The sequence below is a fragment of the Microtus oregoni genome, unplaced genomic scaffold, assembly GCF_018167655.1.
Source record: "Microtus oregoni isolate MIOR12 unplaced genomic scaffold, Mior012 000025F_ref0000491, whole genome shotgun sequence".
In the NCBI taxonomy this organism is placed as follows: domain Eukaryota; kingdom Metazoa; phylum Chordata; class Mammalia; order Rodentia; family Cricetidae; genus Microtus; species Microtus oregoni.
In genome coordinates this window covers 22,971,342-22,986,669 of record NW_024543084.1, presented here as the reverse complement: position 1 = coordinate 22,986,669, position 15,328 = coordinate 22,971,342, and the positions used below count along the sequence as shown (strand labels likewise).

Genomic DNA, 15,328 nt, shown 5'->3' with positions numbered 1-15,328 from the left:
ATTGGAAAATGAGTAATTTAATGCTGATAATTGAAGCTTTGAGAACAAAGAAGCACTAGGCTTACAGTCATTTTCTAAGCTGAACATGTCTGCTTTATCATGCTATCTGCAATAGCTCATACTTTATATGTATGTATAATTTATATAATGTATATGTAATTTTAAAAACACAAGAGAATGGCTGAGCTTGGTAGCACATGCCTTTAATCCCAGCACTAGGGAGGCAGAGGCTAAGTAAGTCTCTGGGTTCAAAGCCAGTCTGGTCTACAGAGCAAGTTCCAGACAGCCAGGGCTGTTATACAGAAAAATTAAAAAATAACAAGGGGCTGGAGAGATGGCTCAGAGGTTAAGAACATTGCCTGCTCTTCCAAAGGTCCTGAGTTCAATTCCCAGCAACCACATGGTGGCTCACAACCATCTGTAGTTGGGTCTGGTGCCCTTTTCTGGCCTTCTGGCATACACAAAGACAGAATATTGTATACATAATAAATAAATAAATATTTTTTTAAAGAAAAGAAAAAGAAAAAAAATAACAAATTTCCACAGAGAATGAATTAGCTTTCTAGAAGGAATTGAACAAAGGAGAGCTGATTCCTGAAGTTCACTTACTTAGGATTGAAGGAAGAGGAGTGCCTGCCAGTACACAAAGAACTCCTGATAGGCACAGGAAGAAAGCCAGAAGAAAGGGAGACGCTAAGATTCCCCATAAGAAAGAGAAATGGTTGGCCATGATGGAATATGAAAATCTAAGGGAGAAGGAAGACTTAGGGAAAGTAGGAAAGAAGCATGGTGGCTTCAGGAATATCCTTTGTCTAGAGTAGTGAGGATCAAGGTTTAGCCTGTGGCTTACAGTAAGAAAGGACAAGGTGGAACAGTGAGATCTGCTTCTAAAGGCAGAGGGAAATATACCTGTTGGAGGCAGCACGGAGGGAACTAGTACAGTGGTAACAGGGCTTGGGAATTTTCAGAGTGTGGTGGGCTTCGGCTTTGAAAGGAATCCAGTGGCCAGGCTTTCAAACCAATTCCCTCTTGACATCATTAATCATGAAACAGAACCTCTTGATCCCTCACATGAGGAAATGGTATGCCTGAAGAGGGAGGGTCTCGGTGTGAAGCATTTAGTGATGCTGCTGGTATGTGCTACAGAAAATGGTGGCTTACTAGGATCAAACAGATCCCAGACTTAGGTAGGCAAAGCCATCTGTAAGGTGTTCTATAGAGCACTGTTATTAATAACTTGGGGAGCCAAATATTCCTGACAGAGTGTTGGGATTATATTTATCTATGAAGATTTCCATCCCAAAGCAGTAAATGCCATGTCCACAGTAATTGGGTTTGCCCAGGTCAGTGGAAGTAAGCACCACCATTATCAGGTTCTTCATCTGTGCTGTGACTTCCTTGGCAGATTAGCCAGAAGAAGCTGAAGAAGTATGAAAAGGAGTACCACACCATGAGGGAGCAGCAGGCCCAACAGGAAGACCCCATTGAGCGGTTTGAGGTTTGTTTTACAGCCTTGACTTCACAGGCTTGTACCCATAACTAGCTTTATTGAACTTTTCCAAAAAATTCAGTTCTACTGTTTAAAGACTAGTTTTTAGATTGAGTTTGCAAATGACAAAATAACAGCTATTCTGCTCCAAAGCAGCTACCCAGGTTCCTTGTTCTTTCCTCACAGTCAGCCAGACAAGGCCACTCCAGACAGTTATGTGTCTTTGTGGAGACAGGAAGTTAGAAATAGTTTATTTAGAAAATATCTGGATTGGTGGGTGGTGTACGCCTTTACGGGACTTGGAGACTTGTTTTGAAGCTTGGCCCATGAAAAACTATCATTTCCATTTGATGTTCATAACTGACTTATTTCCCTCCTACAGCGGGAGAATAGGCGGCTGCAAGAAGCTAACATGAGATTGGAACAGGAAAATGATGACTTGGCTCATGAGCTGGTCACTAGCAAGATTGCACTGCGGAAGGACCTGGATAATGTAAGTGTGATGGGTGTGAGGAGAAGGCTCCCAGCAGGGACGCTGACTCTTCCCATGAAGTTCAGTGTTGACTTTCCTCCACTTTGCTGCTGCCCTGATATCCTCTGTACATTCTCAGTGCTCACAGAGCCTCCCTGTTTCCCCGAGGTTGTGAAGTGTTGTTTTGTTTGGGGAGGGGGGTAAATCTTACTAATTCTCATGCTGTCAGTAAGCAGCATTCAGTTCTCAGAGCTTCTTGGAGTCCACACTAAGACACAGGTTTAGTCCCTCTTCCTGTCACAGGCCTGTTCAGTGACACAGCTCACGGGGACTTAGTTCAATGCTGTCTACTGGCAGATAATTCCACTTTTGTTCGTTTCTCTCATCCTGACAATGACTTTCTGCTTTCTGTACCATAAGCTTCCCTTAGAAGAAGTAGTCTCATTCATTGCTTAGGAATGGCAGACTTATTTGTTGGCGCACGCCTTTAATCCCAGCACTCAGAAGGCAGAGGCAGGCGGATCTTTATGAGTTCGAGGCCAGCCTGGTCTACAAGAGCTAGTTCCAGGACAGGCTCCAAAGCTACAGAGAAACCTTGTCTTGAAAAACAAACAAAAAAAAAAGAATATTTAATTGCTGCTAGTTGATGCCACCATTAATACAAAAACAGTTTACAGATAAAAGAATGAGTATGGTTGTTTTCTATAAAAATTTATTTACATAAATTGGAGGTAGATTGGATGTGGCCCCTGATTTTAAGTCCCTAGATTTAATTGCACAGTACCCTGAGACGACTTCTTTGTTGATTTGCTGAGATTCTAGCAATAAACTTAGACCTTTCACACGCATATATAATTTCATTTGTACAGAGAGTATGGACTTTAGAAAGTCCTTGACATCCATCCATGTATACAAATGGTGCACATGTAGTATACTTCCTTAAAAACAAGTGCTTTTATTAATTTCTCAGAGTTGATAAAATATTAAAGGAAAATATGGTAGTATCTACTGGTTCTTTTTCATTTTCTTCAGAAATTGAAAATTTCAGACACACCTGGGCTGTAATCACCTAGTTTGCTTTCTCTCCATCTTGGACACTGAGGTCTGGGCAAGAGGAGTAATGGTTGTGGCACAGGTAGAGTCGAGATTGCATGATTTTACATACTGTTCAAAAAAAAAAGTCCGCAGAGAAGGGTCAGAATCCCGACTGCTGTCAGACACGGAACAGGCTTCTTTCCCCAGCTGCAGTGAGAACAGTTCAAGGCCATTAGCTCCCCACAGGCCTGCTTGTCGGGGTTAAGCCTCCTTCCTTTCCAGAAACCTGCACAGCACTGTCATTGCCCCAGCGCTGCTGCCTGGAGACTAGAGGGAGCCGATGTAAATGGAACAGAGCTGCAAAGATCCCCTCACACTTCTCTCCCAGCTGTGGATGGTGTAGAGAGGAAGTGAAAATAAAAGAACCCTGAGAGGTACAGCAGTGGCAGGTTGGCCAAAGTCTTAGGTGAGTTTCCGCTTGAGCTGTGACATTTTCTACTCTATGAACTAGTGATAGCAGCCATTCAGTGGTCTGTGGTAGAGTTTAGACTTACATTCTTTTGTTTGTTTTTTGAGGGTTGTTTGGAGTTTTTGTTGTTGTTTTTTGTTTTATTTTGTTTTTGAGACAAGGTTTCTCTGTGTAGCCCTAACTGACCTGGAATTTACTTTGTAGACCAGGCTAGCCTTGAATTTTTACATCCACCTGCCTCTGCCTTCCTGTTGCTGGGATTAAATGTGTGTGCCACTACCATGCCTCAGCCGGACTTGGATTTTTGAGCCTGTCTCTAAGCTGTGTAAATCTTTTTTTAGATGTCTTTATCTTGACACTGTAGTCAGAAAACCAGGCTACATTCCTGACACCAGAAGTAGAAACAGTGAAAACTCTAGCAGTCTCTCCCGTGGCGCCAGACACAGTTTATAGCATTTCACAGAGCTTTGGTCATCTCTTAAGAACTTTGCTACCTCTGGAAGGAAGGAAGGAAGGAAGGAAGGAAGGAAGGAAGGAAGGAAGGAAGGAAGGAGGGAGGGAGGGAGGGAGGGAGGGAGGGAGGGAGGGAGGGAGGCTTCTTCTTTATTATGGAGTTCCAACAGACTTAAAATTTTCTGTATAGATCAGGCTGTCTAGAACTCACAAAGATCCACCTGCCTCTGCTCTCAAGTGCACCTTTACACCAGGCTAAGAATTGTATTCTTAACAGTTATGAGGTGCAGAGGGGTGACAATATCCAGAAAGCTAGAGAACTCTGGAACTCCCTAGAATGCCTGAGATCTTTCCTGTGATATCAGATTGTCTCCTTAATAGATACAGAAACAGCCAAGGCCCCTTGATCTGATGTCTTAACTATATCACAAGCTAAAGAAGATTAATGAGTCTGATGCGTAAGAGGTAGCATTTCTCTAGACACTGTTCCAGGCACTTACACACCATTTGAGAGCCTTTAAAACAGCCCAATATACAGGACCATGGTCCCCTTTCACTGATCACGAAATGGAAGCAATCAGTTTGACCATCTTACACAGGTTGCCCAGCTAGTCGTAGGGCACAGTCATCATGGTGAAACCCAGAGAGCCTGAATCCAGTGCTTACACTCTAAGAGGCTGACAGTGGACTCAGGAGCATGTGCCAGCACACACAGTTCTAAGCAGATATCCTTTCCGAGTTCATTAGTGCCTTAAGAGAAAGGGACATGAAGGTGGGGTGTTCTCAGTCTTGGGACTTCAGTGACCCCATTTTAAAAGAAGTTCATTCCTTTTGATTCTGTCCTCATACCTCTATTGTGTTTATTGTCATCTGCCTCTTTGTGCCATTTACAGCTGTGGAGAGATTTCTAGTCATTTAACTCCTTGGTGATCCCAGAAAAGTTTTCTCCTCTAATGCAGTGGGGTAGCCTATAGAAAATCCCTGACATGGGGGTGATGGCACTGTCTCAGTCCTCTGTAGCATGGATGCTCCTCTGCCTTGAGACAGTATGGCATTAGAGCAAAAAGCAACATAGGAGCTACGTGCTGGGACCAGCAGGTTACTAGACTTCCTATACCACCTCAGACCCCTCTACAAACATCAGCTGACTCTGCATTCCTTGGTCTGATTGGCACTCCAGCTGCTCCATCCTTATGCCAGGACCACACTTCCTTCATTTCAGAAGCTTTCTAATGAATCTTAAAATGAAGTCATTGAAGTTGCCTGGCTTTGTTCTTTTTAAAGCTCACTTGGCTGCTTTAAATCCTTTGTATGTCTATAAAAGTCGCAGTCTGTTTTTCAGGTTCTAGAAATAGATGCCTGCTGGGATTTTAAGTCAGGTTTTGTGGAATCTGTCAATTTGTGGCAAGGCTTGACATGTGAGCAGCAGCTGAGCCCCCAAGCCATGGCCTGTCAGCTTTGTATAAACATTCCTTTGGTTCTTCTCAGCACTGCTTTGCAGTTTCCAGTTCACATGATTGCCCGTTTCAGTATGTTACAAATAGTGGGTGGTTTGTTTTTTCAAGACAGGGTTTATCTGTCATAGAACTCACCTTGTAGACCAGGCTGGCCTCGAACTCAGAAGTATGCTTGACTCTCCCTCCTGAGTGCTGGGATTGTGCCAACCACAGCGTGGCTGGTGATCTATGGAAATAGAAGTAATTGTGTGCTATACCTTGTCAAAATCTGATTAGTCTAGTCAGGGTGTGTGTGGGGGGGGGTGTTTTTTATATTTCTTTTGCATTTTTCACACACTATTGTATCTCAGAATGAAGACCATTTATTTAACTTCATGTTCTTCTATCTTTTCTTCTGCTTTCCATACTTGCTAAGGTCTTTGGAGCAGTACTGGGTATCATTTTGCGGTTAGTTTTGGGGGTCGTTTTGAGGAGCGGAGATACTTTTACTCTGTTCTCTGCTCGGTTTTGTTATGACTCTGTTGAATTTTGCTACATGATTTTCTTGTTTCTGTTATAATGGCTAGGTTTATTTTCTTAGTTTGGTTAATCCATTACACTATAATGTAAACTAACTTTACATTCCTATGGTAATTTCCAGTAGAGTTTCATCCTTGGTTTATAATAGTAAGAATTGAACCAGGGCTTTATACCTATCAGGCCAGCACTCTACCCTGAGCTGCTACTCAGCTCTTGTTTCTTATTCTGAGACAAGGGCCTTCCTAAACTGTCCAAGTGAGCCTTGAACTTGTAATCTAGTAAACTCGGTTGTAAGGCTTACAACTTGGAAATTGTGAGCTGACTAGCCTGGAGTTCGGGTAGTTCCCATGCTTCTGTTCCCCAAAATGTTGGGATTATATGTGTATACTGCTTAGCTGCTCTTCATTTTTATGTTGTGCTTTAAGCACCTTGTCCTTGGTGACCAAGCCTGTGGATCTGACTGCTGGTGTTTATGTATCTATAGCAGTGTTCCTTTTGCACCAATACTGGGTTGTGCCCGCCCCACCCCATGTGATTATATTAGTAAGGGTGGTCTTTCCAAAAGCCAACTTTTGTTTTACTGCAGTATTTGTTTTGTTCAAAATCTCTATTTTGTAGAGATTTAATCTGCACATTTTCTACTATCTTAAGATTTTAAAATTTACTGCAAACCTTCTTAAAAATCATTTAAAATTGTGAAACTCTGGGTGAGCACTGTTTTTGTAAAAATTTAGCTATGCACCTACTTTACTTCCAACTTACGGAGTTTTATGAGGGAGGGGGAGCATCTGCATGTATCTCCATTATGTTTCCTTCTTTAAAGTCTGTGTGTGCTGCCGGGCAGTTATCTTTTTCGTCCTCTTTGTTATATCCAGACAGGAATAAGTTTTCTATCCTGCTTGCTTTTTTTCTCTTTTGCTGCATCCTTTGTTTAATTAGGTATTTTCTTGGTCTTTTAACACCTTATAGACCGTTGTGACCTCTCTCTCCCACTACTTCTGCACCCCAACCACCCAGGACACTTAACCTTTCAGACATTCATCCTCTGGCCTCCGACAGAGCCCCAAAGATATGAGAATGTACATGATTTCTTCTTTCCTCCTATGGAACAGTTGTTTCCCAGATGTTGTCCAGTTTTCTGATTGCAGAGGAAGAGTCATTGTGGTTCTGTTCACCCTCCATGACCCAAAGTAGAAGCTGGGATTTATATATATATATTCCCCAGATGTTCTCATCTCAGCTGCTTATGTAAATAGAGTAACTAACTGTAGCAAGTGGGGTTCCGTCAGAAGACTGGCTGGGGCAGTCAGCCTCAGCACACCTCCCATCAACAGCGCTGAGAGCCAGCTAGAGTGGTGGAATAACTGCTGTGGAGAGTCCATCACCAACCACCTTGCTCCTGTGAAAGCAAACCTATAGCTGGATCAGCTCTTCCCCTGGCTGACCCATGCTTGGAGTCAGCTCCATTAAGTCACCTCCTCCATAGCAGTGATAATGGGTGCAGGAAAGAGTGTCCCGACTATGCTCAAGAGTGTCAAAGAGCTGTGTTCTCCTTACTGTCTCCTTGTGGCCTGCTGTCTTCATTTTGCTTGTGACTGCCTCTTGGGTTTGCAATAGAGGAGAAACTAGTGAATGATCTCAAAAAGGACACCACTCACCTTTATTTGTGCCAGCACAGTCTTGTCTGCAGGTCATCAACAGTCAGCTGAGTGTGCTTGTGTCATGCCTATCTCAGTTCCCCAAGAGTGTAATCAACACTGTTTAATGTCAGAGAAGCCTGGGAAAGTTGTCTAGGAAGGGACAGAAAAGGCCATCCCTCACTTCCTTGATTGCTGTCCAGCATGACAAACACTCTTGGTTATCTGTGGAAAGGTCAGAGTCAGGGACCACAGGGTTCTTTCCCTGAGATTCAGATCTCCATTCAACAGACATCCGTGTGTGCTAGCAAAGACTATGATAGCACATGGCCATTTGAAATTACACAAAGTACCTAAAGAAAGCAGCCTTCTCTATTGAATAACTTTAGCAAGAACACATGCAAGACTATTTGGATGCACAAAAGAAATGAGAAAACTTTTTAAAATTTACAGCTACCATTCCAGTGTTCCCTCTAAAGCCTAGGCACTGTACTGACTGTTATGCTGGAGAGCCTGGACCTTAGAAAGGTTCTCCGTAACTTACTCATTCAAGTGTCAAGTCACCCAGCTGCGAGATTTGAGACAAGTCAAAAGCTCAGCTCCTGACCAATGCCCTGCACTATCACACACTTCAGGTAGTCTAGGTATGACCTTGAGCATACCATTCCTGTCTGGGTTTGCTTTCCTACTTTCTTAAAATGGGATCATACCCTTCCAAGTTCCAAGCTCTTAGTGAATGCATGGTGATGGCATCTCGTCAATGTTTCAGGCAGAAGAAAAGGCAGATGCACTGAATAAGGAGTTGCTGATGACCAAACAGAAGCTGATTGATGCAGAAGACGAGAAGAGGCGGTTAGAAGAGGAGTCTGCACAGGTGAGGGGATCCTGCCCCCATCCCTGACACCTGAATTTTGTAAATACTGGTGGGTTCAGCTGGAACCCCCTCAGCACTGGAGAACCCGGACAGTGGGTCCTTGGATACCTACCTCTATCATAGAATGAATACACGAAGAGCTGAGGGTACCATGGGATCCAAAATGAGGTCCCACCCCCTCCCTCTGCACTCTTGCAGGACCCTTCACAGCTGCTATCTCAGGCAGGACTGGCCAGGGTGAGCCTGTCTAAGCTCATCTTGTGTAACACTGCCCTCTCATCCTAGGCTTTTCCATCTGTGTCTCTTTTCCAGCACTGTCTCTTGTACAGTGCTGAACTGACTTGGGCAGAAGCCCTGTTGGAACTGACCACCAGCATTTTTTGAAGTGTTGCTTTTCTCCTTCTATTGTCTTTTAAGTACAGAGGATTAGTGTTGTGCTGAGAGGAGGAGGAGGGAGATGAGTGTGGTAGGTGAGGCACTATTTGGAAGGCGCAGCGCTACGCAAATAATAACCAAGCTTCCTTTTTCACTTAAAACATTAACTTTTCTTTAATGTGTGCAGTTAAAGGAAATGTGCCGCCGGGAACTTGACAAGGCAGAATCAGAGATTAAAAAAAACAGCTCTATCATTGGTGACTATAAGCAGGTGAGTTTCTTTACCCCAAGACCCGGGCTGTGCACATGGTGAGGAGACTGCACTCTGGCCTCAGTGCAGCAGCACACTGGCTTCACGCCCCTCTTCTTAACCTCAGTCTTACGTGTAAACTAAGCAAGCTGGGAATATTGTTGAGTTCCCAGTAGGTAGGCATGCTTGGCAAGTACTAACATATAGGGGCACATGAATGTTTCAGGTGATCTAGATGTTAACATATCACAATCACAGAACCATACTCAACTCTTCCCTTCTCTACCACGGATCTCAAAGGGGCCTATAGAGAACCTTGTAGGCCAATTCCCACCTCACCTGTGCACTCACAGCATATTCCAGGTGCTGATAGAATTTATCTAAAGTCCAACTTATGTAGGTGATATTGAACCAATGTCTGTGGTTTTATGTTTCTTTAGATTTGTTCTCAATTGAGTGAAAGACTGGAGAAGCAGCAGACAGCCAATAAAGTAGAAATTGAGAAAATTCGGGTAAGACTTCTTAACTAAAGAGATTTCATACCCTCTTGTTCATATTATGGCCTATCCTTAACACATAGGTCCAAGTGCATCAGACTGAGAAGTCCAGATAAACTGCCTGTCACAGGCTTAAGCTTGGTACTCAACAGCTTCTTCCATGTCTGTTTCCTCTGGAAGGATTGTGAATGAGACCAAATGTGCTATGGCTTTTAGATCTCGTACTTGGATGCCTATGGTGACCATCACTAGGAAAGCTGCATCAAGTATTGCTTGAGGTGGGGGTTCTTGCTGCCCTGCAGACTCTGGATGAGTTTTTAAAAAAACCCTCACACCACAGTTCCAGCCTTTCCTGGTCTTAGTTTATAAAACTGCATTTATCCCAAATTACACTTTCTTTAAACATTTACATCTCTAAATTTGAGGTACGGTTTTGTTTTGGTTTTGGTGGTATAATAGAATTTTTTTCCCAATGGCATCCTTTTTTGGTGAAATGTAAAGTATTTGTGATTGTTTTATTTATTTATTTTTTTTTTTTTAGTTTTTCGAGACAGGGTTTCACTGTGGTTTTGGAGCCTGTCCTGGAACTAGCTCTTTTAGACCAGGCTGGCCTCAAACTCACAGAGATCTGCCCGCCTCTGCCTCCCAAGTGCTGGGATTAAAGGCGTGCGCCACCACCACCCGGCTGTGATTGTTTTATATACCTTGTTGTTTTTTTATTATTTTAAGAGTTTTTTATGTTTTTAATAATTACAGTTTTTTATTTTTATTATTATGGGTCAGATAAGTGCATTTGAGCACAGGTGCCTATGGAGGGCCCTAGAGCTAGAATTGCAAGAGGTTGTAAACCACCTGATATAGTGCTGAAATCACACTCAAGTCCTCTATAAGAGCATCGCATGCTCTTAACTACAAGCCATTTCTCCAGCATCTTTATCCAGTTTTGTGCCCTACTCTTTATACTAGTATTAGTATTTACCCATTCTCCTATATTCTCAAGGCTCCCCTGAACAAGCACAGGCTACCATATCCTACCGTCCCCAGGTGGATAGTATCTCTGTATGTCCAGTTAGTGCGGGTCCTTGTATGTGAGCCTTTCTTCTCTACCCCAGAACTCCTCACAGTCTACATAGGGTCTGGAACACCAACCAGGTAGTGTCCGAAGTAGGTTTCTGACAGTTTCCCAAAGTAAACGGACTTTTCTGATGCTCACAAGACACACCAAGACACAAAGTACTTGACAGGGTGCTGCTGTCTTTTGGGTCTTTTCACTTTTGGTGTTCACTCCAGCAAAAGGTAGATGACTGTGACCGCTGCCGAGACTTCTTTAATAAAGAAGGGAGAGTGAAGGGTACCAGCTCAGCCAAGGGGGTTTCAGATGAGGACACGGATGAAGAAAAAGAGACACTCAAGAACCAGCTGCGGGAAATGGAGCTGGAACTGGCCCAGACCAAACTACAGTTGGTAGAAGCCGAGTGCAAGATCCAGGTAACAGCAATTCATTCATGAAGGTGCACACCCTCCATAGCAGCCCAGGTTCCTGATATGTACTAGAGTCCCAGAAACGACTTGTGTGGTTTGGTATGTCTTGATCCCCATCACCACTTAAACTTGACCATAGCCCTTCTGGGGAGAACACAATCCTCTTTACCTACCAGAGCATGTTTAACCATTTAGCCTGACTTAAGGATCTGGACTTTAAGAATTACCAAGAAAGCGTCAGTGTTTTTAGTGGGGCATAGAGCAACTGTTTAAAAACTGTAGCTCCCCCATTCAGTCTGGGTTAGTAATCTCCCTACACCTCAGGCTCCTAGTGTTTCTACAGAAATGAGAGTCCTATTGTTTGTTGGGCTATACTGAGTATAAAAATTATATAGGATATATATGGGGATGGGGTCTAAACAAATGCAAACCTTTTTGTCAAAACACTCATCACTTCTTAACTAGTTTTGTGACCTTGGTCATATTTCCTAATTTATATGAGCCTCCAGCCATCCTTATCACTAGGGCAGCATCAGTGGTTCAAGTCTAAAACTTCAGACCAGCTATACCATGTCAGAGGCCATTACTGGACATGTCCATTTTTGTCAGGTTTTGCCCTCAGTTCTGGGAAAGTTTGTGGGATCGCCCCGGACAATCACAAAAAAAAAAACCCACCAAGATAAGTCTCTAAACTGTGGTCAGAGAACAGACAGAGCAGCTGCAGAAGGACAAGAGCAATGAGCATTCTGGGCTGAGGTAATCACTCAGACCACAACCTAAGGGAGAAGAGGCCTGCCTAGTGAGGAGTCTCAGGAAAGGGATGAAAACCAGGGTCCGGACTGTAAAGCATCTCAAATGCCATACTGAGTGATTTGGATTTATAGGGGATTTAATTAGATGAAGATGTGCCTGACAGTCAATCAGGTGGTTGTAGTAACAGGCTAGGCAAGAAAGGGCTTTACTAGAAAAGCTTCCAGATCCGTAGGCACTGAAAACCTGCCTCAGAAGGATGAGTAAACAGAGCTCTTGGTTCAGCTCTGCAGAGGCTCACATTCTCTGTTATCTCTACAGGACTTGGAACACCACTTGGGCCTTGCCCTCAGTGAGGTGCAGGCAGCCAAGAAGACCTGGTTTAACCGCACACTGAGCTCCATAAAGACAGCAACTGGAGTTCAAGGGAAAGAGACATGCTGAGACTAGCTGCTGCCTCCAGACACCTCCAGAAAACACACCACCTTTGGTTGCCTTCTTTGGCCAGATGTGTGATTCTGTGACATGTTCCAGGACCAGAATGTACCTAGCTCAGAGCTGTATAGCAAGTTGGTAGATCAGTGGGCCAGGGCTCCTGCAGCAGGCTCCCAGCCCCACTGATGCTCTGGACATGCACCCGCCTGAGTGCCATCCAGGCCTCTGCCGTGTATGAGCACCTCACCCAGTCAGAGTTGAGGCATCCTACAATGTGTTAGTTTTTTGTTTTCTAAACCCTTTATTTAAAAAGACAAAAAAAAAAAAAATACATACATAAACACTTTATCCTTTAGGTTAGGGGCAGGGGTTCAGTGCTGGCAGAAGTCCCCAGAGAGACAAGAAGCACTTTGTTTGAGTAGAAGAGCTTTGTAATCATGGCTCAAGTCACCTAATTTTGTTAATCAGTATAGTGCACAGGTTTTGATTTGGCATTATTCACATTTCTGAGCAATTCTATGCAACTCTCATAGTCCTGTCTTTTTTTTTTTTTAAGCATTAGCTGCCAAAACAACTTCAGAAGGCTGGCATGGGCCACATGACTGTGAGACTGAATCAATCATGATGTGGACAGCTTTTACTTTGTTTAATGTGTCCTGTGTACATATGTGTGTGTACGTATTAGTATAAATATATAGATATATATATATATAAATACCTTTCCCAGTACCCTGCACTGACAGTGTTTAAATCCCAGACTCAGCCGATAATTAGTTCCACTGCCGTCTGTGGTTATGGAGCACTTCCTGTTCTTTCTGCCATTGTGGGAGCTGGCAAGAGCTCCTTCACCTCTAATGTTTGCACAAGTGAGGAAGACTGAGCTGTGTATGCACACACTATATGGTCCTACTTCCTGGCCTGTGGATCTCACTGGTCAGATGGGCTGCAGAGTCTTACTTCAAAAGCTATAAATTAGTGGTTTTAGCACTTTTTTTTAATTAAAAAACAAAACCTTTGGACTTAATTTATGTGGCGATATGCTGACAAGCAGTCTCAGAGGGGTTCGTTCTTTCTGCCCTTTGGAGGTGGCATGGGTTTGTATATAAGGACTCTTGAGTCGTTTTCTCTTTCCCTGTTGGCTTTACTAATGCTTGATGAGAGATCTACAGTGGGGAGATAACAAGTGGCCAACCCTTCCCCACACCATCCCCCACCACTTCCAGTGTCTGTCTTGTTCAGTTAGTTACCACACCAGCTGTAAGCCCATCTAAAACTAGGTGTGTGGACATTGTGCTAGGGTAGTTTGTGCGTCAACTTTATGAACTGAAATATAAACCAGTAAAATTGTATTACTATTTCTTTTGTTCATTTTAACAGCATATTCATTAAATATTTTGGTACAAACGGCATTGCTTTGTACAAAGCAGTTTTATGATTTGCGTGTTCTTTTCCCATCCTCCAGCACCAGTCATGACCTGCATGTGCTACCACATGCGCACATCAGGCAGAGCTGAGATGTGTCAACCACATGTGGGAAGAACACAGAGGTATAGCTTGTTGGATTTAAGAAAGAGATGGGTGCATGTGGCCCTCCCTGAGAAGTACAGTGCTATGGTTGACAGGTGAGATAGTCCAGTGCTTAAAATCTATGGAAGGTTTTCCCCAAGGAGAAGGCAGAATTATGTTTGGAAAGGCAAATCATCTTATCAGTTGGAGATGGGAGAGGGAATAGCAAAGGGCTGGTGGTACTGGAGGGAAGTAGAGTTAGCTTGAACACCTGGGCCCTGGGGTACTTGTCTGGCCATAGGCAAAGCAGTGGCAAGGGCAGAGATGTCTTTACTGAGGTTCCTTACTCTCTGGCTGATCCTTTTAACATCTCTACATCCTATGGATGCAGGTACCCAGGCCCTCTATTAACACTCTTTAATCCTCACTTCTCTAAATATGAGTATTATTGCTTTCCTACTATGCCACCCAACTCCCCTATTACCCAGACCTTCAGAACCACCATAAACTGTCTGAGTGGCCCCTGCCTGGCTTGCCTACCTAACTGCTAATCCTTGGGCCCAGCCTGGTATAGGCCTGGACGGTGGCTCCAGAGCACAGTTGAGACCATACAGGGTGGAGGACATACTTCTGGGGTCCACATTTGCTGGCTAGCTAGCTCCATACTTTACCTGGCTCAAGGGTCCCATGTCCAGAAGTGTATCTTGGCAGAAATCTCCATCTTAAAGCTATACCATCTGAGAAAGGAACCCCCATACAGCAATCAATCTTAGTATTTGGGACTACAGTAACTCCAATAAGAATCTTGAATTGGCAAAATGCTTTACAGTTGTGGGACATGTTGCTGTACCACTGAAGGTCTGTAAAGGAGACAAGAAGGTGGGGGACACAACTGTGCAGGAACAGATAGGGATTTGCTGTGCAGAAGCAGAACAATGTTTAGGAAGGAGAGTGAGTCTGTAAGTCAGGTGGAGGCCCAGGCAAAGGAACCTCAAAGTAGTGGGGAACTACTGGAGATATTAAAGGCAGTTTGCATTTTGGGAAGTTCCCTGCTGATTAAAAAAATGGAAAGAGAAAGTAGGGTGTGCGCAGAGGTGGCAGAATAGAATGAATGAGAAAAGGAGTCAGTAAAACTTCATGACCCAGAAACACTACGAAGATTTGACTTCTCAGGGTTTGGGTCCTACATGGCCTTGAACAGAAGGCTGGAGATGTCTGGAATGGACATTTGCTAAGGACTGAGTCATCTAATAACACAACACTTCTCAATTTCAACACTTTCAACAGCTTTGGATACTGATGCTGTCCTGTGTGACAGTGTTCAGCACACCCTATGACTTGTAACTTAACCAGGGCTGGGGGAGCACAAGCAATGTGGAGAGAAAGCAAGCAACAAACAGAGGTCTAAGAACAGCTACACAAGTGACAGGTGTCACAGGTGAAGAAGGTTTGTTAGTGAGATAAGAAGCAGCATTATTAAGCTGTTGGTGAGGCAGATCCAGAAAAGGAGTGTTGCAGTCAGAGCTACTAGGGTGTAGCAAGGGCAGGAGGCGACAAGACCAAACAGGCAAACAGTTAAGATGGCTAGGACGGAACGTGGACAGACAATGAACAGGTCAGGCAGTTAA

At 43.7% G+C, this 15,328-nt stretch overlaps 1 protein-coding gene across 5 annotated transcripts in view; it reads left to right on the top strand.

Moving 5' to 3' along the window:
* Rabgap1 (RAB GTPase activating protein 1) overlaps positions 1-13,603 on the top strand; it is a 163,310-nt gene extending 149,707 nt beyond the window's left edge. For all 5 annotated transcript variants that reach the window (XM_041674275.1, XM_041674276.1, XM_041674273.1 and 2 more), the window contains 7 exons: positions 1,406-1,498; positions 1,872-1,982; positions 8,301-8,405; positions 8,968-9,051; positions 9,471-9,542; positions 10,818-11,015; positions 12,081-13,603. In XM_041674275.1, coding sequence (XP_041530209.1) covers positions 1,406-1,498; positions 1,872-1,982; positions 8,301-8,405; positions 8,968-9,051; positions 9,471-9,542; positions 10,818-11,015; positions 12,081-12,203 — 786 coding nt within the window. In that variant the 3' untranslated portion in view covers positions 12,204-13,603. The remainder of the gene's footprint in view (positions 1-1,405; positions 1,499-1,871; positions 1,983-8,300; positions 8,406-8,967; positions 9,052-9,470; positions 9,543-10,817; positions 11,016-12,080) is intronic.
* Positions 13,604-15,328: the final 1,725 nt, after the last annotated feature.